Source organism: Apteryx rowi, unplaced genomic scaffold (assembly GCF_003343035.1).
Source record: "Apteryx rowi isolate R43461 unplaced genomic scaffold, aptRow1 scaffold_537, whole genome shotgun sequence".
In the NCBI taxonomy this organism is placed as follows: Eukaryota; Metazoa; Chordata; class Aves; order Apterygiformes; family Apterygidae; genus Apteryx; species Apteryx rowi.
The window spans coordinates 565,903-588,961 of record NW_020450802.1 but is presented as its reverse complement, the minus strand read 5'-3'; the positions used below and the strand labels follow the sequence as shown (position 1 = coordinate 588,961).

Genomic DNA, 23,059 nt, shown 5'->3' with positions numbered 1-23,059 from the left:
AGTCACTATTAATACTTCAAATTCCTTAAAAAAAAAAAAAAAAAAAAAAAGTCATTTTCAATCTCCATGGTGCAGAAGAGTTGTTTTTTTTAAATGCTTCCAGTCAGGGTGGAAATTTATTACTTTCTGAACTTAAATCAGATTCATACTAACTGAAACTCCCATTAAGTCACCTTATACCTAAAATTGTATTTGGCTTTACAGGTCTTACTCACAGGCACTTTCAGAAGAAGTCCACAATACTTTTTACTGAGAAGACAGAAGCTTGTGAAACGTTGATACTACTTTATTATTGAGGCTGGTTGCAATAAGTGCACTGCACATGCCTACTGCATCTGAGAACGTGCTGTTGATTTCAGTAAGCTTTTCATGATTCTGAATAGCACTGCAATGTATAGCAGTATTTTAGTCAACATTCTGTCACCATTTCCATTGTGGATTGCTTCCATCCCCCTTTCCATGGATTTAGTATGAATGCTTACTCTGAACAGAATTTCTGATTCAGAAGAAAGAAAAGAAAATGGTTTCAGATGTGATTTTTAATATCATTACTGACAAATGTTGTTTCCTTTAGCTGAAACTTTGCAGTTTGTGTATGGTAGCAAGTAATATTTTTTGCTAGCTATTAACAAGATAGTAAAAAATGTAACTTTAACCCTTATAACTACAAGATAAAGCTAATTATATACTAGCACACAGATATATCTAACCCAAAGCAGGGAAGATGAAGTTTTATTCCCAATGGTATCCTTGAAATGACTTTTGGAATTCCCTTCATCAGCCTCTGAAAAAAACGTAATTACTGCTAAACTGTTTCACTAGTTTAGATTTAGCAGCCCAGGTTCACAAGTAATTCCAGAGAATGCAGATGTAAAGATTCTACAGCAGTAACTTTATTTTGCATCTACAAATACAAACAAAACAGATCAAGAGATTTTCGTTTGAACTGCCCCCTTCTGCACAGTCAGTCTTATAAAATGATTAAAAGCAACTTGTCCAGTTCATCTGGCATCCATATGATCACATCTTTACTTTTTGTTAACTCTTCAAGACTGGAAAGGCATTTCAATTTATGCACTGAACAAAGATATGGAGTAAATACAAAACCATTCCTACACTAATGCTTCTACGTCCCCTACTTTGAAGCTAACCTGAAATACCGTCTCCTGCATAAATAAGCAAATACTACCTGAACTTAGACAGCCTTTCCTCAAAAACTGTTTTGCTTCTGTCTGTAGCACTGCTGCCACAACCCACTTATATATAATGACAGTTTCAGATATTCAGGATGGTTATGCTTTGAGGGAAAGAACTGTTAGGCATTTCAACTGCATTTGGTTCCCAGTTACTGTAACACCTTTCTTTCCTCCTTGCCAACAGCAGCTTCCCAGAAGTAACTTGCTCTTCRCTTTCATGCTTATACCTCAAGCATTTCCTCCAGGTGTGCTTTCTGTCACTGCAAAAAGGAAGCCTGACTCCTCCCCTTTCTGCTCTTGGCAATGCAGTCTTGGCTTTTCCATTGCTCTAGCGCTTACTGGGCTGATTGCTGATTTAACTCCTAGTGAAAAGCTATCTTGTTTTGGGGTAATAGTTTGGTTTCCTGCCAGGAGTAGTAATTTGAACTGTCTTCAGATTACTTTGAATCTCTTGAGATCAATAAACACTCCAGCCAGCATGAGGTAAGGAGTAGAAGCACRATGCTAAGATCAGAACCTTGCTTCTTCAGAGGCAGTGGGGTGCTAGCCTATTGTCTCATGAAACTGTACTCTCCAACTCAAAATGTTGATCATTTACTTCTGGACCTGGACAAAACTGGTTGCTTCTATGCTCTGGTCCTGACTTCCTTAAAGACAAGAAGTCTGTCTGCCCTGTCTTCTTACTATGATTGAGAATGGAATGGTTTCTCTAGCAGTGAAGCGGTTAAAGGCATCCTATTCAAATTAAGGATTACAGTTTTCTTTGTTTTGGCAAATAAGGACCACTGGTGTCCTTACTAGTTTGGGAGAGTCAAAGACCTAGCTGGGTAATACAAATACACTCTACAGAGCAATTTATACATGCCTGGGGAATCCTTGTGTCCTCATCTGTTTTGCTGTTCCCAGTGACAACTATTTGGCTGTCCCCATGAACCATGAACTGTGGGCACTTCACTCCCCAACCTGCTCTCCTGTGGCAGGGTCTCTGCATTCTAACATCCTCCCCACACCTTATCCATCTCTGCTTTTCAGTGCATGAGCTATTCCAGGATGGAAGAGTAAAGTCATACAAGCTTGGAACATGTCAAGTGCTGCCTTCCAGGAGCAATTTTTCCAAAGATCTACAGACAATGACAGAAGCTTAGTTTGCTACCTCTTCCAAAAGCAGAGGTTACCTCTGCATTTCTCTATTCTGGTTTTCAGAGCTGTTTCTCAGTACTGGCTACAGCACTTCCCGACACTTTGGAATTAATCAGATGTAGCATTTAAACACTGCTATTTTCAATCTCAGAAATCAAGTAAGATCCCGCAAGCTTAGTGAATGAGTCTTTCAAATGCTGCTTTAACTCCTTCCTGCTCTTTGTGTATTCAGTGACTGACTCCAGGCTGAAACATGCCCTCAACTCCACCCAAAGAGTGAGCTTACTATTAGCATTCAGCACCTCTAAAGCTGCTTTTAAATCTGACAAGTAGCAGAAAGCAGCCGTCTACAGCTAACAAGTATTTTACAAATGCACAGGAAAATCTTACCAGGAACAATTCCTCTTAATAGCCAGGTTCAAATGTTAGGAAAGAGTTAAAAGAATTAACATAATCTAACTGCTCATCTGAAAACTACTCTGATGCCAAGACTACAGAACAACTAGCCTTATGTAGTAACCCATTTTAATATTGCAGCTGAACAGGAAATGGGAACAATCCAGTCTGGTCTGCAGGTTCGCTACAGACCTTGTTGATGATTAACAAAGGGAAACTAAGTATGTCCAGGTTATGGTTTCTGCAAGATTTCAGAGAGGGACAGAAGTAATTTCAGGAGCCTGGAAATTTACTGGTTAGCTCTATAACTATGCTACAAGACTCTGTCCTTGGAGTGCTATTTCCTCAGTTCTGATAACTGCTACCATTTCTGTCGGTTGCTTTTTTGAAGTTCACCTAGGAACCCATCTGCAATGGCATCTGGCTTGCCTTCCAGCTTATGACGACTCAGGCAAGTCATCATTCTCCATATTCCCCTGCCCTCTTCCACATACACGCACGGAATGTCTGCTCCTTCCCCAAGTTAACTGGACTTTCTGGATGTCAATGCTGGATTTGAGTGGATAGGCTTACACACAGAGAAATTAAGTTTTGTTATTCCTTCAACCTTATCTCCTCTTATTTGAAAAGTCAACCCAAGTGTGATGCAAAAGGATTTGTGGTAACCAATTCTCAGACTGCAATCTGATCTCTCCTACCACCTGTCCAGTCCCATATGCAGCTCAGTAGACACACTGTAAAGGTTATGAGAACTGCCACGCCCATTTTTCAAAACCAAAACAGAAGTGAAATAGCCAGAACACTCAAATCACTAAAGAATTCTTAAATTCCAAGTTACCACTTCTTTCATCCTCCCATTGCTTTGCCCAAGTGTTTTGTGAATATTAGGTTACAGTAGCACAAGCACAAAACAGGAATGTACTCAGTAGCAACTATGTGGTCCTGAAATTGCTCTCAGAAGGCAATAACCGGGGCAGGAAGCGTAAGGAGGATCACACACTGCTTCCCCCGAGCTAGCAGTTTTGGACTGTTTTGCCATGCAGATGTTATTTTGCAATAAAGCATAGAGGCAAAGACTACCAAGGACTACTTCCAGTCCCCCAAAAGCATCTCCACCTTTGCCAGGCTATTAATGAACACTTGCCAGGAAACAATGAGGTACATGGCTAAGACATCCCTGCTTTTCATTAACCATTTATCACTGGGAAAAACTGGTACTTAAACACTGAAAAGTGGGTAAACATCTGCCTGAACCAAATACTTCAGGAGGTTTCTTTCCCACCTACAGAAGCACAGCAGTTAAAGGGGTATCTGACAAAGTCCTGAGAAGAAGAGAGATGCAGTGCGTGCTATAAGCTGTATTGTTTGATGCAGTCTTCTTCCCATCACTCCTTTGCTTCTCTTTGGCTACTTTATGAAAAAGAAAAAATATCTTTGAATAGAACTAATATTTCCAGTTAGGGGCAATGGGACTAGGGGGAACAGAATTTTTTTCCAGGCACCAAGCAGAGAGAGCCAAGAGTTACAGAAGTACAACTTACTATACATTAGGGTTGTCCCAGCAACACAAAACCAACCATAACATTATGAAGAGGAGGAGGAAAAAACAGCACTAGAGTTTTACAGCAACAGACTTTTTTCCACAGCAATTTCAGTTGACATTACTCCCATTCCAGTGGACTATAAGTGATAGATCATGCTCTCAGATAACAGAGGATGGCACACCACTGCTTCCTTTCTATTGGTGACACATTGCTTTGTGCAGTTCAGAATTTTAAGTCTGCAATGATTCTTTTTTATATCTCACAAAAAAGGGGGCTTCAAATCAACCAAAATAAGGGCTTCTTTAAACTGCTTTCCTTTTCACTCCTATCTCCTTAAGGCACAGAAACTAGAGCACATCTTTTCCTGGCTCTTGAACTGCAGAGGTATCTGCTGTGCACCAGGGCTTATTGCCGGATTTATACAGCTTCATATACTTTCATGTGAAGTGCAGGTATTCCTTGGCATTCTTGACCCAACCCTGCAGGGCTTGGCTACGCAGCACTTCCCAGGCTTCTTGATAATTTAATGCAGCTTCCTTGTAGTCGTAATAGGTTTCTAGAGTCTTCATCCTGACACAAAATACACAACAGTGAACAAACTTCTATTATCCTATTGGATGTAAATGTCACAAAATGAAAAAAAAGCCAAACACATTTAATAATGCTGATGCATGCACGATGTTCCATGAGCTCTTCTGTGCTACTAAGTAAAACCCTTCTGCACTTCTAAGGAAACTGGAGAGGTCCAGACCCTGAAGGAGCTAGTGTTTCTCAACATTGTCAGCAGTCTCTGTAAAAGAAGGAAATAAAACACAACTCTTCTGCCATGCTTCATACACACTTCTCAGCAATAGAAGTGACAATGTCTGACTTTGTGACAATAGGTTACAGAACACTTCCATAATAGCAAAAAACATAGAAGCAAAGCAGAAAAGGTGGCTAGAGAGGGGTGTTTTGAATTGGGTGGATGGGGCTATGTTTTGCTAGAATGGATATGATTGTTGGACAGAGGCAAGGGGCCAGCGAGGAAGAGGACAGTTTTTCTTTTCCAACACAAAATAAATGGGAAGCGCGACAGAAAGAAACAGGAGGCAAGGAGAAAATATTTTCATCTTCTCYCTAATGCATGAGATAGAGAGTGCAGTTCCCATGCTCTGCTCTCCTCCTTTATGCAGCACCTGCTCCCCACAATCTCAGCTGAACCATCAGCCAATCTGCTGAGTGCATTATACCACTGTTTTTCAAAATAGGGAAAATCAAGTCAAGATTATCTCTGAAACACAAGAGAGAGATAGCACAAGGAACACCAAAACAATTTCATCAAGACTTTGTTCCTTTCCTTGCTGTTCTTTCCCATCCTCTTTCTTCTTCTTCCCATCAGTCTCTGTCAGCCACATGAAACATGTAACATTTATACATTTGACCCAGTAGGAACATGGGTCAAAAAGAAGAAAGAGGAATAGCCGAACTATTTCAGGGGCCCTAATCTAAGGAGTCTGAGAACCACTGCACAAAGTTCCAGAGCAGACTTTCATGCCTAAAGGCAGCCCTGCCCCCCAGCTTCCCCCCTTCCCCCAAACAAGCAAAACCACCACAAGGATTTCAGAAAAAAATGCAAAGTCCAGATGCTGAGAAGGCCAATGCTTAGACATAGCAGACCATCACAAGCTGTATTTCATACATTCAGCATTCCATTATAAATGTATTTTTAGAACACTGTGACTTGCATAGCAAGCCGTGAGATATCATCTGTCCTGCAGACCTTAGTCTCAGAAAGCGCAGGAGGAAAGAACCTGTCCATGCCATTGCAGTACATGGAGATGTACATACTCTTACAAACCTGCCCGCCCTGTTGTCACAGCTAATCCATTTTGCTTTCTTTATCATTCTTTCACATTAATTTGACTCAAACTAACCACCGCTCAGGAAGTTCCATGGAAGGGCCCACTCCAACTCTCCTCCACCTGCTCAGTGTGTCAGTCACAGAATCACATTATCAGTGGTGGATCATGGTTTAGGAGCATCCCTGAAGAGGCAGAAGACCAGCAAATGTCTGCCTATGCAACATTCAGGAAACAGCACAGTTCCAAGAAGGGTTGTGGCCCCAACCAGCTCCCTCAAATCTCTGTAATACAGGCAAGCTGTTCCTCTCCTAGGTATACCTACATATACCTCCAAGACACAGTACAAACCATCAGCTTCTCCTCCCCCACCTCAAGACCGTTCTCTGTGGAACAAGAGGCATGATTACAGTCATGGACGATGACGTATTTATCCTTTGGGAAGAAACTCTCTTGTGCTAGCACCCTTCTTGCACTGAAGGCACTTCCGACAAATTTATTTAAGACTTTGACTCCGCCCTTCTTCACTATAAGTGCATCTAATGATTCATATTTGTTCTTTATCATAGAATAGCTGATGCCAGATGCTGCTTACATCTTCAAAAAATAGCTAATTTTATTTATTAGGTCACATGGGAGACAGTCAAAGCTCAAAAAGGAACCATTCAACACAGACAAAAATTTTAGACTGGCTCAATCTTGTTAAGGGTGAAGCAGCGGTTTTCCTAGGGGAATGTTCTTCCTCAGATCTGCTGTGGACATAAGCATATACGTATGTTCTCTCTGCCACTGAGCCAAGAGAAAGACTCCGATCCCTAACTGCTCTTCATTTCATCCTTGCTAAACATTGCTCTTTTTTCTGAATCTGTTGGCAAAGCAATGGCCCCTCAATTCATATCTGGCAGTCTGACCCAGTTGAACTAAAAAACATAGGGGATCTCTCTAACCTAGTTTATTCTGACAGACCYCAGTTCGGGAACTGCTACAGCAAACAGTAGAGGAACACATTTCTAAGCAGGAAACCAGAACGGACAACTCGGCAGCAGCTACAAGAGCACATGTGACTGCAGCCTTTTAGGAGTCTCTGCATTTTAAAAAACTTCTTCGCAGAACTGCCAAAAATCAAACAGATTTATTTAATTCGTGTTCAACTTCTCCCTTGGGCTTCAGAGAAATTTTCAATGCAAACATAGGAAAAATGCTTTCAAATTCAAAGTACATTACATCTGCCTAAAAACCTCAACGTGATTCAACTATATCTCAGCTTTGGTTGTGCTATTAAGTCTCTCAGCATCTGCAATGAAAAACCTGTGATTTTTTTTTTTTTTGCCAGAAGTGAACACTTGTCTGCTGCCCCAGGCAAAGTCCAGTGCAATCCTAAAGTCTCCAGCCTATCTATGTCTGCCTGCCTACATTCCTTTTACGTCTTCCTTTACTATTTCTGCCTTGCCTCTACCTTACTGTGTAAGAGAGGTTGGGTGGTTCTGACAGTTGTGTGACAGAGCCACGAGAGGCGATCCAGAGATGCAAAATTCCATTCTTAAAGGTATCACCATTTATGGATAAAAGCATCATATAAATCACCATTACACTTGAAAAGATTCATGTGTTCAGCCACATGCAAAATAGAAAAGAAATTATTCTTTCCACAAACATGGCAGCTTGTGCAGAAAAGCAATACACTGCTGCACGCCGATTCCACACTTTCTTCCGAGCAACAGACAAACCATACTTTTAATTCCATATTCATTTACATTCAACCTATTATGCAAATTTGAGATTACAGACATATTGCACAAGAAAAAAATGTTGATGGAATCGCAAGGCATTTGACCAAAAATTAATTTTATACAAAAATTAATGAATCGCATGTAAAAGGACAAAAGCTCACAGATCATCAATATATAAAAATCAGCAGCAAATCCCTAATGATAGAGGCCAGGAAACCATACTCGACCTGATTCTAGTAGTATCTTCATCAGTGCTTCACATAAAACTTGTCATATTTGGGTGGAATTCACTCACCGAGTTAACTCCTATTGTGACTTGTTCATCTTCTTAACAACTGGTATCACTTGCAAACTTTGTCTGCAGCGCCTGCATTTTAATGTAAGGTTATGCGCAATGGAACAAAACCTGAAGTCATGGCAGTACTGTTGAGTGTGAGCAGCTAATTTACTGTTCTTGAATGGTTACTACAACCCTGTCAYAGATTCAGGGAAAGAGTGGGTATAGAAAGCAAAGAACTGAAAGTACCTCTTTATACCACAGCAGCAGTCTCCCAAATGCATTGTTGTGTCTAGCTTTCAATTCATTATTGAAAAACTGCAAAACAAGCTTTGGGGCTTCAGGAAAATGCCATCTGAGATGTGGAAAAATGAGCTACATAGAGGAGATGATGTAGAAGCTCAACACAGTAATTAAAAAAGATCAAGTCTTGAGATGATTATGATGTATTAATATCTTCATGGGGCAGAAAATACTATTTAATAAAAGATTCTTCGATTTGGCAAAGGCCTAACAAGGATCTACGACTTGCAGTAAAGAAAAGACTTCCTTAGTTAGATCAGAGGATCCAATTGTCCCTCAGGCCTTAAAAATCTCTGCAGTAGTAAGACCATCTAAGAAATTGTTTAGTGTACAAACTTCAAAAAGGAACAAAAATTTAAAAGGTATTAGAAAATTACAATAAGATTTATAAAAAAAATTGTTAATTACCAATTTTTTTTTGTTCATCACAGTAGTAAAAATGAAGCTGCAGCCCTTCCAAGACAGTTTACTGCATGATTTGTACAGCACACAGAACGCTTAAAGTACAAAAGCATCTTATTTTAGGGAGAAATTATAATCCAGAAGTCAGACACTTTTGTCCAGTGAAAGAGAAAAGAAAAATCCTGTTTAAGTTAAACCACCATAATTCTATACATGCTCTCAACAAATCACTTCATGTAAGCTACAGACTCTCTAATCTAGCAGAAAAGGCTAGGCAAGTTCATAATAAGAGGCCAGAAGATGAAGCTAAAACATTCAGATTGGAAAGAAGGGGCATACTTTTAAGAACATGGAGGATTGATTATTGCAAGAATTTACATAAAGTCATGGTAGATCCTCCATCAGTTGAAGCCCTTGCATCAAGGTTCAACATCTAAGAGATACAGTCTAACTCAAGTGGGAGAAACAGATGTTGTGCAAGAATTACTGGATGATGCTCACAGGGCAGATAAAGCTGTTTCACTGATAGTTTATAAATGCATCCACCTCAACTACATCAGCCTGGTTACCTGCAACGTTTTCAAAACACTRATAAGTGAGGCCACAAACAAATGTTTTTATTTCTCTGAAGCAGTTCCTTCTTTAACAGTAAAACCTTCCCATGATGGTCCTCAATTTGACCATTCCACAGAGGTACTCTAACCAGGCTGCCATTTCCACACAATCATCCACAGTCACTCCAGCAGGAAATATCTAGCTGTCACCTGGGGAAAGCCTGTTGTTTTTACAAATGAACACAGGCAAAATTCTTAAACAAAAAAAACAAGGGAAGGTTCTATACTTTAGTCTAGATATTTAAACCTTAAAGTCATTTAAAAGCCCCTGTACTCTTAATTGCCTCTCAGCAACACAGGGCCACATGCTCCTCTGCACAACAGCCCATCCCCTTCCATTAGGTGTCACTGGAACTGGAATCACCAACAATGCAGACTGAATGGGAAGGAGGAGGAAAGCACAATCTTAATTGTGATGGCTCCTGACTATAATTTAAGAGAAAAGAGGAGAGGATCAGCCATCCATGTAACTAGCCTGGCAAGAAACTCAGGCCGGCTTTACATTACAAAGTCTCATTTATACTCAGACAGAGGGATGGGCAGCCAGCCAAACCTTGCATAAAAAGCAATGCCAGCTGACTCTACTGAGTGGATGCCACCGTATGACAAAAGGCGGCTTTTATTTCCTTATGTAATGGACAAGGCATGGCTCTACCAGCAGGTAAAATACCCAACAAAGCAAAAAAACTCCTTTGCCATTATTTCCACTAAGCATTCTGCAAAGAACATTAATACTACAGGGGTTTTATGTAACAATTCAGACTAGCAATGGCATAACACTAGCCCTTGACACAGGTCAAAAGTTTGCCATCATTCCTTTGACAGTGAGCACAGAAAACATGAAAGCGATGCAGAAAATGAGAGGAAAACAGTAAATGGATCTGAATAACGTGGCAGACTGGCTGCGGTAACAGAAAAGGATGGATTTATGTACCAGTAATTTCAAAATACTAACATTAAACAACATAAGAGAAGGAGTAGGTAAGAAGTTATGTATATATGTACGTGTGTGTGTGTATGAGCATGTATTTTTTATATTTTTTTATATATAAGAATTTTATATGTGTGTATGTATATATATATATTTATATATAAAAGAGTAACTGGCAACATTTCAGATATTCTAGCTGGGGAGACAATCCAGGATTTAAGTAAGGCACAAGAGATGGAGATCTTCAAGATTATCAGAACAGAAGGAAGTGGGACAGCACAACAGAATGCTATCTAGTTTTTGGTGAAGAAGTAGATTAAGCCAACCAAAAATCTACTCCTCCTTCCTGCCTCAGTTGAAAGCTAATAAACTAAGTCCCGAAAAAATGCAACCAATAATTGTTATGCTTAGCCTCTTAGATAAGCTACATCATCACAAATTCCCAAACTTGCCTCTTCAGAAAGCCAGCATCAAAGTTCTGCCCCTTTGGGCTCTCAACCTGTTCCAATTTAACAGTGCCTGCACTGATCCTCCAGAAAGAGGTGAAGAAGGAAAGAGAAAGGAAGGCACAAAAAGCAGRAGAAGCAAGATTACACAAAAGAAAGAAGAAAACAGAGAAACATCATAATCACTATACTAGTTCCACATAAAGCTCTAACTGGTTCCAGTAGCCTATGTCTGACAGTGCTCAAGAGTAGATGAGGGAAAGGCTAAGGAAAGAGTGGTCCTTGTCCTTCATATATAGTAAATTGAAAAGGACTGTGGAATAAGATTGCCTTGATGGAGCAGAAAGGACTGGAGACAACAGATCAAAAAGTGGACCAGAAAAGGCAGGGCAGGGGCTTAGAGGTAAAGAGGGAAGAGGAAATGGGCTGACAACATAGCATTGAAGCTGACCATTTGTAGGAGGGGATATCAAGATACATTTGAACGAAAAGAAAAAAATGGGTAAGAGTTGAACACATGGGAGTTTAGCGAAAACAATGCGAGAATGTGGAAGCTCTTATCTGAAGTCCACTCAAATTCAGACTACATAAAAGGAAGAAAGCACGTTATCAGAATACTGCGTGGAAAGGGAAAGGGAAGAAGAAGGAAACAGCAATACAAAGAGACTTGCTATTTTGCTTTTTATTCAAGGAGTAGGAAGAAGGAAGGCTTCAAAAGGGAAGCAGCTGGACAGGCTGACTGGTGAGCTAGCACCTCTACTGTATAAACAGAGTTTGCACAGTCTAAAAACAATGCCACATCTGTGAATCAGCTGGACTTTGTCAGGAGAAACCCAGAGAGAAAAAAAATGGTAAAGGACAAAAAAGTCAAAGGAAATTACAAAGCCGCTGGAATCTAGAAAAGGCCTGAGGTGAAGTGACTTTATGTAAGCAGCACATGATTAGCACAATGAGTCACCTACCAAACAACACACCAGTTCATGCTTTGAGGAAATCATGGTAGCTAAATAAGTGAGGAGCAACTTCCACCCCAAAGAGACTAATAATTTTATATTTAAAACAGAATTAAGGAGAAAGTATACCTCTGTATATAGCATCAGTTGAAGTAATTTCAACAATAATGTGGCTCATGTTGACATCAGTGCATTTAAAGTTATGAGGCATTTCATACATACACTGAAGAAAATAACTGGAATTGTTAATCCACAAAACACAGAAGCAAGCAAAATCTAATGATTAAAGACTCGGGGCACACTTGGCTGAGTTCATCTCATCTAATGGCCTGGTGCCACTGAAAGGCAGAGATGGCCTATCTCCCCCGCTTCCAGCCACACATACCTCCTACTTTTTTTTGCATGGGTTCTATTACTTGTTTTAGTTTCCATGAACAAATTCACCTCATTAATCCAGCAGAAATCACAGAAGACAAGGAAATTGTTTTCTACCATATTAGCTAGTTAAACTGGCAACATGGTGTTGGAGAAGCACTACTGATACAAAGGAAGAGCGATAGGACCATATGGCCCTATCAGCAACTGCAACCAATTAAATGAGCTTGACATCTGGTGTCTAATCACATCCCAGAATTGGCGAAGTTATAGCTGAAAATAAGACTAAAACAAAAAACAACTTCCAAAACAATGGATTTGGCACCTTCTACATCACTTGGAATCTCTAAGCCAATGTCAGAGATTTATTTCTGTATATATGAAACTACACCCTGCCCTACTGTGCACCAGAAGCAGTGCAAGGGAGGGACAAGGCTCCACGACCAGGAGCAGAATTTAACCTTTTCTAAAGAAGTGAGCCTTTAGATCAGATCAGCTGCCCCAAACTCTTAACTCCAAATTAAGAAACCACCTGTGATTTCTTCTCTCTCTCTCTCTCTCTCTCTCTCTCTCATTAATACATGAGATGCCATAGGTACTTCTCCAAGGAGGTGAAAAAAAAAGACCCCCAAAAGATTCTTCCTAACCCATCAAGCACATGCCATATCCTTCAAGTGTCAGATTTTAACAATGGGTTTATCAAAAGTGAGACTCACGAGAAGATTCTGGTATCATCACAGTACACTTGAGATTCATGAAGACAAACTCACTTTTCTAGCTACAGAGAAAACAACTTTACCTGAGAGTGTCCGGCAGATTCTCTTGTGAAATACTTGTCACCAGCTTTTGGAACGTATGGAAGAGTTCTACTTTACAGATCTTGGATCTGATGGAAAAAAGAAATCAGAAACTTGATTCAGACTCCTCAGAGTAAATAAAACAGTATTTCTGAAGTAGATCTGTCACATCAGGCCTGGAGCAATGACTGATCATTTGATCCTGTCCTCTCTTACAAAGTTTGGTCTGGGAAGTTCTTAAAAACGACTAACCAAATCCCAGAGCCATGTACACCTAGAACTGCTTTCAAGAACAACTGAAGAGAGTGTACGTAAAAGCCTTTTTTTTTTTTTTATTTGTGTGTCATATGATTTCAGCAGTGAAGTCTATGTGTCCAATCATGTCTTGGAAAAGAGGAAAGCATCTGAAAAGTACAAAGCATGCTAAAAAAACAGTGGGCAATATCAAATTCTAATAATAAGGTTTTGGTACATTCTAAAAAGTGATTACTATCTTTTCATGTTTTGAAATAAAATATTTATAAATATTTAGAATAACAATCCCCAAATAAAATACAATAGCTGCAAACTGTTTTGCAGTTTTCTGAAACTGTACTTCGGTTTCAATCTGTTGAAACAAAGACTTTCACAGTTCTGCCCTCTTGTTTCTCAGCACGCTTCCACACTTCCCTCATACTGGCAGTATGTTTTCTTCAGAGATTTGCAGGTTTGCTTTCCCCACTGTAGTCCAGACCACCAGCAGGGAGGGTGCACTGGTGCTCTGTCCAGGGCAGGTGCAGCACTGCAGCTGCTGACTGCAGTCAGAAAACTGTTTGTTGTGGACTTTGGCACAAAAATGGGATTTGTCCACAATCTGGTACTCATCTGACACTGTGGTGATCCTCTACTAGGAGCAAAAAAAGCCCCAGTCTAACCCTACAAAAAGCAGGGGGGGGGAGGGGAAGAATGATTATTTTAGGCTGGTTCAGTTCTCCATAAGAGTTCACAACAGTCAGGCAAGGTCAGTGCAGGTAAAACCRGAAGAGAGGAAGGAGAACAGCCCTGTCTTAGACCAGTTCAAGCTATTCTGAAATTATGCCCTCAGAGAAATTGGACAATATGCTTCTTAGTGACAATTTTATATATTTAGATAACAGGGAAAAAGAAACAGAGTGAGGAGAAAGGGAAGGTCAAGCTAAGGAACAGGTAGTCATTCACACCTTTCCTTTAAAGCACCCATCAACCATGAAACCTTCAGAAATGTAGCAGGCTGGCACAAGATTATGTTTCCCCCTTTACACTGGTAGGAAAATTTTACAGCTTTTCCTTTCCCTGCAAGGTTTCTATGGGAATTGAGCAGGAGCATGGGAATCTGGAAGGATGCACTTCCTTTTACAGCTCACAGTAGTACAACCCAATTCAACATTTTCGATTAAAAAGAAGTCTGTTCACTTTTTGAAGAAATGTAAAAAGATCCTCCACAATTTAAGTTCTCCTACCCCATCTGAACTGCCCACCAGCCTTTTCCCTTCATTTAAAGTGTTATACTGATAAAAAGCTACATTGTCCCAAGGGTAAGCTGTAAAAGAGTCCTAGCAGCACTGTGTCATTTTGCAAAGAGAATATTTTAATATCTGCACAGTGTTATCTGTGGGAGACTGCACCCTCATCAGCCTACAGCTATAGCTGAGGTTGAGTCAAGACTGGTTCCAGCACTGATCAAACAACCACAGAGGATCTCAAAGGTTTCACCAAATCAACAAACTTTGTATTAGTCAACCCCCCCACACACTCAAAAACAACAAAAACCAAGTAGAAGTATCTGAACAATTCTGCCTTGTTCACAAGAGTTCTGAGAGGATGTATTCAGTAACAGTAGCAGGGTAGTTAAATACAAAAAGGCTGATCATAAAGAAAATCATTCCAAGTTTAAAAAGTCTTTTAAAGATACCATTGGCATCTCTGTCAGCTTTAAGCCCTTCTCTTTCCCCCAAAGTCAGGCAACCAGAACAGCTGTTTTTAAAACATGGGTTGTTTTGAAAGCCCCACTTATTTTCTCTACTGATTTAAATCTTTTTCTATATTTGTCCTCACAATGACTGATTCAATTTTCCAAAACATGCAATCTGATTCTCCAGAAGCATTTAAAAAAGCTTTCTATTTTGCTATTAAGTTATTTAAGAACCCCAAAATTGGCATGCAAAGAAGTTCTAAACTTTCACCTTCATGTTAATTTGTCAAAGGTTCATATTGTAGTTTTTGGTGTTTCAGTTAATTAAGCATTAACAAAAGCACATACCAGAAAGTCTATCTACAAATTCCTTCTGGTCAGTCAGCTTTACCTTCCTTGGTATCTAATGTTATCTAGCATAGGTTTCTGTGCTACAGAGAGGAAAAAAAAAAAAATCACTAATCAATCAGATTCCTTGAGGGGAAAAAAAAAAAAAAGAGGGTAGAAATGCAAGTCTTGTTTAGTGTTTAACACTACCCTCCCCCCCCACAGGATATGAATTCTGTATTTGGACCTTTATCACAAAAGCATAAACTGTTTACTTATTCCTTGACATAGTTTTTAATCCTGATTTCCTAAGGAAACAAGACCTTTGCAATTACACTGTCTTGTAGGTCCCCTCTAATAACTTTTGAGTATTTTAACCAATTTCAAACACATCTAGAAAAGAGAAGAGAACCTCTAAACAATAACTAAGTTCCTACAGTTTTGTGCAAACTGGCAGCTAGCAAAAGGCTTCTAGAATTTTTACAGTTGGTACACAAATGCTATATAGCAAATTTAAGCCTACAAAAAKAAGGTTAGTGTTTTTTGTTTTATTATCTTTCATACACCCTCTGGAATAGCTTACACACCACATATTGAAAACTGGTGTTCACGTAAGTCACCCAGGTCACCTGTGATAACAATACCCCAGACACCAATAAAGCCACAAAATTCCTGGTCCTCTTCTTTCCAGAGACGGGTTGGAAATACTAGGATATAATAGGACAGACTTCAGTCAAGTCAGGTATAACTTCTAGAAGCTCAGAATTTGCAACTCATGGGCATGCTTCCCCATGAATTCTCCTCTCTCTACCTATCATTTCATTCACTATTGCCAGAATTATCTTCATCCTCCCAGAAAGCCTGGGAAAAACAGACAATATGACCATTGATAAATTGGTAGTGTAAGCAGTCAATGACCAAAACATGACCACAACTCTCAAGCTGAACTGCTACAGAACAATGATCATTTTGGTCATCTCACCTAAACTGAGGGGAGCCTAGACAGAGATGATGGAGAAATTTGTTTGTGTTTGTTTACAAGAAATTCCTCTCAAGCACAAGAAAAATACATACATGTTTCTTTAAATGTTAACAGGTGATAGAAGCTTATGACAGTTCTTAAAACAGTATAGTGTCACGAAGACAACTGGAAAGGTGACATGTTCTGAGTAGAAATCTGCTGCAAGCGTTTCATAACATCTCCAAACTTTAAGGCAGAAACTTGCATTTCAAAGCAATATTTATAACAATCATATATCCAGGTCAGGAAACAGCTGGTCTTAATCTTACAGAAAAAGAAAACTGTAAAAACAGGACCCAGCAACATGCTGATTTCCTTCATAGTCATCAACCTGAAAGGTATAAAGCAATAGTTTTGCTAACTTCATCAATAAATAAATCATGTTTTAATAAAAAAAAATTGGTCATAGCCCCCCCCACTACCATTATCTACAATATTCTCCTTTATCAAAGGTGACAAGCAAGAAATGGAATAAGCTTGTTAACTCTCCTTCGGCTTTTCCCATTCCCCTACACAGTGACTTTTCCTTTTTCCCCATTCCCTATCTATTCAAAAAGAGTGAGCAGACAATGCCTTACACATCCCACAGAGCTAAGAGAGATGCATGTATGCTAACAGGTGAGATATATGCGTCCAGATATCACAACATTCCCACACCTGCTCTGACGGCTGCCGATCCCTTTCTTTGTTGTTCCCTGCCGGAAGCCGTTTGAGGTGACATCCAGAGGTTGCTCAGGGACTGCACTCCAACTGATAGCTGGGGAAGAAAGGTTTATGAACAAGGAAGACACTCTCAGCACAAAAGCAAAACTTACAGTTTCTTCCATGCAACGTGTTCACATGATACTGTGCTACTTCCCAAAATAATTCAGATAAACTATGAAGAGTTAGGAACCATGATTTCATCTTAATCAGCTTCTTTGGAAACTGATGCTTCTTGAAACATTTGGCCTCCAGCTTCATAATTCTCCCCTTTTTAGAGGGATTTTTACCTTCTTTTGTGTATCCTGTCTGGAAAAAGCATGAAGAAATCTCCAGGCTTATTTTCATATTATGCTGTAAAATACTCCCCCCCCCAGCCATCTGCACTAGTCACCCTGTGTTTTTCTTATTAGTTTATCTTAGGTCATCTAAATAGTTCTCTTTATGTTTGATACTTACATACATCAAATATCTGTAGACACTACTTTAAAAATATTATTAGATAGTAGTCAACTAACAACAATTTGTTGGAAGAGATATCAAATGCCAACATCCTTATCCTTTGTCTACACTCTGATACCTAATTACCATTTTGGACTATACAGTTCTTGGTGCTGGAACCTGAATTTTACCTCAACATTGCAGTACTTTTCCTCAACTCCTCATATACATCTTTAGATTTGACATTACCAATAATTTTGCATCAAATATCATTGCTTAACTAGTTGCCAGTGGGTGAGTCCCCTTACACACAGGTTCTTCTAGGATCTCTCTACACTTTGTAAGATTCATTTGGTTTTAAATCTAACTAACCTTAGACCCAAGAGAACTCTGTGAGCTCTCCAGAATTAATCATCCTTATTCTTTGCTTTGTACCAGCTGCAATGTTCCTGTTTAGCACATTTCAATATTTGGTTTAAAAACTCTGAATCTAGACTTCTGATTTTCACCCCTTCCAAAAAACTTAGTTTAGCATAATTGATCTATGAAAAAGCATGATAAAGCATTGCTCTCTATTTTCTAACAGAATGACCTGAGTAACTGCACAAAATAAAAGGCATGTTCAGGAATTTACACACAGTTTCAGATTTTTTTTGTTGTTGTTCCTAAGTGAATTGGCAGCATTTTTCAATAATGGATTCTGTTTGCTATCTAAACTTTATCTCTCCTGATGCTTGTTTTGAGTATTCATCATCACAGTATCAAAATCTTTTCCTTCTTGGCACCTGTAAGTAATTCCAATTTAACGAGTCTATGAAATCCATTAAGAAGCCCTTTGTTTCCATTCTGTTTTATCATCAGACCTATTCTAATAGAATAATTTCCAGTTCCAGTTAATCCAGAAAGGTATACAACAACAGAAGGTATGCATGTCCAAGTTAAAGAAACTGTTTAGCTACACACCTATGGTGGCAGTCCCATTGTTTGTTCTTTGGGGGGTTTTTTTTGTTTTTTTTTTTTTGCAAAGCCATAAGACCACACTGCTAAATCACATGACTTTCATATTCATTCGTCACCATGACAAGAAATGCAACGTCTCAAAACTCTATCAATTAAATCTTTATACTGCACTACTCTGTATACTTTCTATGTTCACAGATTTCTGGAAAGATTGCAAGCATAACCCAGCATGACAAGTTTTACAGTCTTATGTTCATTACCAAGGAAAATGCATAACTAACTAAGAAGTCTTTTGATATGTTTTGTCTTCCTATCACCATTAGAACATGTCTTCACTTGTTACTTTCCATCTTTTTTTAGATTATAAATTCTTAATGATATCAACAAAATCTTTTATTCAGTGTGAAAAACACCTTAAGGGAACTATCAGGAGAGCATGAATATTATTAACAATTAAGTTCTGCCCTGAAATTAATTTCTTGCTACAAGCCACACTTTGTCGCTAACACTGGCAATGAATGAAGTTAAATTTTACAAAATTTCACCAAAATGACTATTTTTTTATTTGGTCTTTTGCACACAGTTATGCAACTAGTTGAAGTTAACTCACCTGCACCACAGGGAACAAGTTTTGTTTTGCTGTTAGTTTGAACTTCCTGGATTGCCTGACGGCTATGTTCAAACTGAAGATTTGACTGCAGCAGTTTAACATCCTGAGTGTGAAAACCATCTGGTAAAAATGAGATTTGCTGACACCTAAAGTAAACATGGAAGAATGCAAGCGATTTAAAGTCTGATCTTACAGGACAAGCAGATTTGTGCAACCTCCCTTCATGATCTGAAACGTATTACATTTTAAACTGAATTGAACATGGGTTGTCAAAGAGATACGAGGATTTTTTTTTTCTTTCTAAATAGTATTTGTTTAGGTTCTAAAAAACAAAGTCAAATAGTTTAGTAAGACCTTGCTCATTCCAGAAAACTGCAGTGAATTGATTTTAAAACAGATTGAGTTAAAAGCTAGTATAAATCCATGGAGATAAGGTATGAAAGAGAGAATGAGATACTAAGCCGAGTCAATCCTTTCAGATGATCTGGTCTAATACCTGCTTCTTAAAGGGAGGAGTTCTGCTCCCCAATTTCTCTCTTGCTCTCCTTTTCTCCCTTCCTAATCAATAAATTCTGTGCATTCCCTTGTACCTTCCTCTAATGCTGATTCCTCTGTTGAATTGATTCAGCTTCCTAAAGAAGAATTTTTTATCCTTTTGTGCTGGGATAGTTTTAATCAACTCAAGGATCTAAGAAGCATGAAAGTCACTGCACAGTAGGCAGCTTTCCTCATTTAGCAGCAGTGGACTCAGCCTCCTGTGTGAATTCCCCTGAGGTGACAGGTTACATTATCAGAGCTCCACTACTCACTGCAGGGAAAAAGATGAAATCTTGCATRTATTTCACATCAAAGAAGCAGACAATTTTACCACCATGGAAATGCACATAAGCTTTGTGCTTCTAGTCTAACACAACTCTCTTTTTTCCAATTGGCCAGTAAAAGCTGGCTTGTGTTAGATGTTCTGAACTGCTGCAGGGATCCATCATTTCAATCATTCCTAGAAGTGGAAAATATTCAAAAGTTCTAGTTCTTTCATATTCCATAGCAGCAGGACAAGAAACAAGTATTCCAAAGCCAGAGCTGTGGAGCCACAAACCTCATCCTTACAGAAGCTGAAGGCCCAGGATCTCATGGCAGAATTCTGAAGTGCATCCCTCAGAATGCATGAAGACTGCAAAGGTGAGCTTGCATTGCACATCCAAATCAAGTGTGTATTCAAATGGTGGAAAAGACTAAGGAGAGATATAAGCCTGTGTGCAAGCGTGAAGCATGCATAGGTGTGTGAAGTTTCACTCAAAAGTTACAAAGTGACAGTTAACAATGATGCAAACAGAAGTTGATGTGAACTCATGATTTTCCAATCTGGTTGCTAAACAGCACTCATCTTTCTAAACCAAAAGGGATCAATCATACTGCAGTAGTTTGTGTTAAATCTATAACTCAGTTTCCTGGGCTGAGCAGCACACTGAGGGCACGTAAAACAGTCAAAACTTTGGAATGGCAGATTTCAGAAACCTCTACTTAGAGCAGACAAAACAATGATTTTGAAATTTTACACTGGCTGGACTTGTATGTATATGGACTAACTCAAATAATATTATTTTAGAAAACTTTAAGTTTGAATCAAAGCTTGGGAAGACTTTAAAAAGCAAAAAAGAAACTATTTTTATTACAAATCCTTTCAAAGCAAGCTTAAAATGCTGCATTGTTTACCCAGGTACTTGCTGAGAAAGTAAGTCTGAAATCAGTTTCTAAAATCAGTGAAACCTGCATAAAACGCCAAGTTTTAACAGACTTTGTAAAGACAACCAGAAAGACGCCTTTTCCACAGTTACCCTGTGCAACAGTATACTATAACAGTGTATACATGAGAAGTATCTATGTAATATTAACAGCAAACTATTCCTGAGTGAAACCTGCAAACAGATGTTCAACATGACTATCATATCCATCCAAAATCAAAACCAGCTAGCCACATAATCTTTCTATAATCCTTACCCACCTGGCCTCTTGAAGTCAATGACATTCTCTCTCTCTCTCTCTCTCAAAAAAAAAATTAATTACGTGTTAGGTATTTACAAGGCACAGAGGTAAGAATTTGATACATTCAGGACTAAAGTAAGAAAGGGTGAAAACAGAAACTGACAAATCTCAAAAAAGTTATTTTAAAGTACGTGATGGAAAAAGGTTGGGAATGGTTTACATTTAATCAACATAAAACTAGTATCATCTTAACCCATGCTACTTATAAATATGTGCAAAAAAAAAAAACTACCTACACATTCATTTGGATCTTTTTAATCAGATTTGGAGCTTTTTAATCAGATTGCCTTTATGAATTTTACTATTATTATTAAATTAAACTTTAGGAAGTGTCTGTGTTATTCAGTCACGTGCAAGAAAAAGTCTCTTCCTCACCAACAGAGGGATTCTATAAAAGAGAAGTTATTGATATTCAGAATGATTTGTGAAGTATGAATAACTGAATAAATTAAAAGCTTTTCTTTACACTATTTGAGGAAACAAATTTAAGAAGAGTGCAAGAAAAGTTCAGCTTCACCATGCTAATAAATAAAATAAAATAAAATCCACCCTCAGTTTGTCTTCTTTCAAGTTATATTTTCTGCTGGAAGGCTTCTAGGAAGGCTCAGGTGGTAACAAATTCTTATAACTCAAAGGAGGGAGAACTAGGTGGATCTTGAGTCTAACAGAAAGTATTTTTAAGTCTGCTGCTGGTGTATCAAATTTGAAGTCACCTTTTCTCCATACTACATAAGGCTACTTTTCGCAAATGTGAATCTGCAGAAATTCACATTTTCTGCAAATGACTTTRGTGCAAAGTCCTGCTATTTGTGTGACAGATGATGTCTTCCATAACTCAGTCTCTGTACGTACCACCTGATTTTCAAAGGGGATCACTTACCTTTCAATAATCGCTCTTCGCATAGCTTCTTGGCTATATGGACACTTCCCCACTACAATTGCTGACAGATACACTGGATACTGCAAGAAATGCATCAGAAGAGCTCCTTGACACCCTAGTACATTCCAGCGAGCTAGTTTATCGCTGCAGGACATGGAGCATGTTCTGTCCCCACGACCTGGCTTCACTCGTAATAATCCCACACAGTGATACTCTATCCCAGGTTTTTGGGCGTCACCTAACTCTCCAGGTACACACTTTGCTCCAGTTCTATAAACATCGACCACCTTGGCTCTGCCTAGGCCAGCATCCTTATCAGCTCTTTGCATCTCTGCAGAATATTCAAAGCTCTTTGGATCTGTGTTGTCTTCTAAACTTGCTTGTTTCCCAGATACTTGCTGAGCAGCTAGGTCTTCAGTGATCACAGGAAAACAATCATTAACAGTCTTCATTCTCTTGATTATAGGATTACTTGCCACTTCCTCTAATATCCTTTTATCTTCTGAATCCAAATGATCATTGTTTCTACTACGCTTTGCTGATGGCCCATCTGTATCTTCTCCAATTACCGGCTTAGAAGGCTGGTTCTCTGGTTCACTCATTGGAATAATAGAGGCATCTCCACCTAGAACAAAAGAAGTTACATCTAAGCTGGGCAAGAATGTGTCTCAGATGACTGAAAATCATCATGCCAGTAATACTACAGCTACCACTGGTTTTCAYAGATTTGTGCTCAAGAAAATGTAGATATAAGAACAAACTCTTCAAACAACACGGCCCTGTACAATGACGAATCACACTTAGGTGAGATTTGAGACAATATATATTGAATTTCAAGCTCTTGCATTCTGTAAAAGAAGAAATAATTTCAACAGCAAAATTTAAAATTAAAATTATAAATAGAAAAGTTCCAAAGTGGTTTGACAGACCACAAGCAGTGCTGAAGACTCAAAGTAAAATTAGCTTGATCCAGTTAAACAATGTCAATCCCAAAAGAATAATTAACGCAAACCCTATCAAATCAGGATGGAAGCTTTAATCTAGGCCACTAAAACAAGCTCAGAAACAAAATTTGAAGGCTGAGTTCAAATCAAACATATCCTGACAGAAATGGAAAGAAAAGGTAGTCAGGGTTATGTTCTTGCTATTAAACTTGAGGCTGTAGAGTCTATATTTTTATTTGCATTAATGAAGAAAACC

General features: G+C 38.8%; 1 protein-coding gene and 1 long non-coding RNA gene across 25 annotated transcripts in view; one reads left to right on the top strand and one right to left on the bottom strand.

Annotated features, from left to right (window-relative positions):
* The first annotated feature begins 278 nt into the window (after nt 1–278).
* Nucleotides 279–12,941, top strand: LOC112973332. Its single transcript, XR_003255946.1, has 3 exons — nt 279–358; nt 10,269–10,424; nt 10,562–12,941. It is a non-coding gene; the product is annotated as an uncharacterized LOC112973332 (long non-coding RNA).
* ADAT1 (adenosine deaminase, tRNA specific 1) overlaps nt 358–23,059 on the bottom strand; it is a 29,203-nt gene continuing 6,501 nt past the window's right edge. For 6 of the 24 annotated variants that reach the window (XM_026081097.1, XM_026081098.1, XM_026081088.1 and 3 more), the window contains 7 exons: nt 21,860–22,484; nt 20,939–20,979; nt 18,937–19,082; nt 17,216–17,234; nt 16,881–16,980; nt 12,948–13,034; nt 872–4,846 (listed from right to left, as the gene is read on the bottom strand). In XM_026081097.1, the coding sequence (XP_025936882.1) occupies nt 4,714–4,846; nt 12,948–13,034; nt 16,881–16,980; nt 17,216–17,234; nt 18,937–19,082; nt 20,939–20,979; nt 21,860–22,484 (1,151 nt within the window). In that variant the 3' untranslated portion in view covers nt 872–4,713. Of the gene's footprint in view, nt 497–871; nt 5,067–7,431; nt 8,215–12,947; nt 13,035–15,223; nt 15,307–16,492; nt 16,555–16,880; nt 16,981–17,215; nt 17,235–18,936; nt 19,083–19,432; nt 20,169–20,938; nt 20,980–21,859; nt 22,485–23,059 lie in introns of those variants that run through there. The other 18 variants (XM_026081090.1, XM_026081095.1, XR_003255937.1 and 15 more) reach the window with 17 other exon arrangements.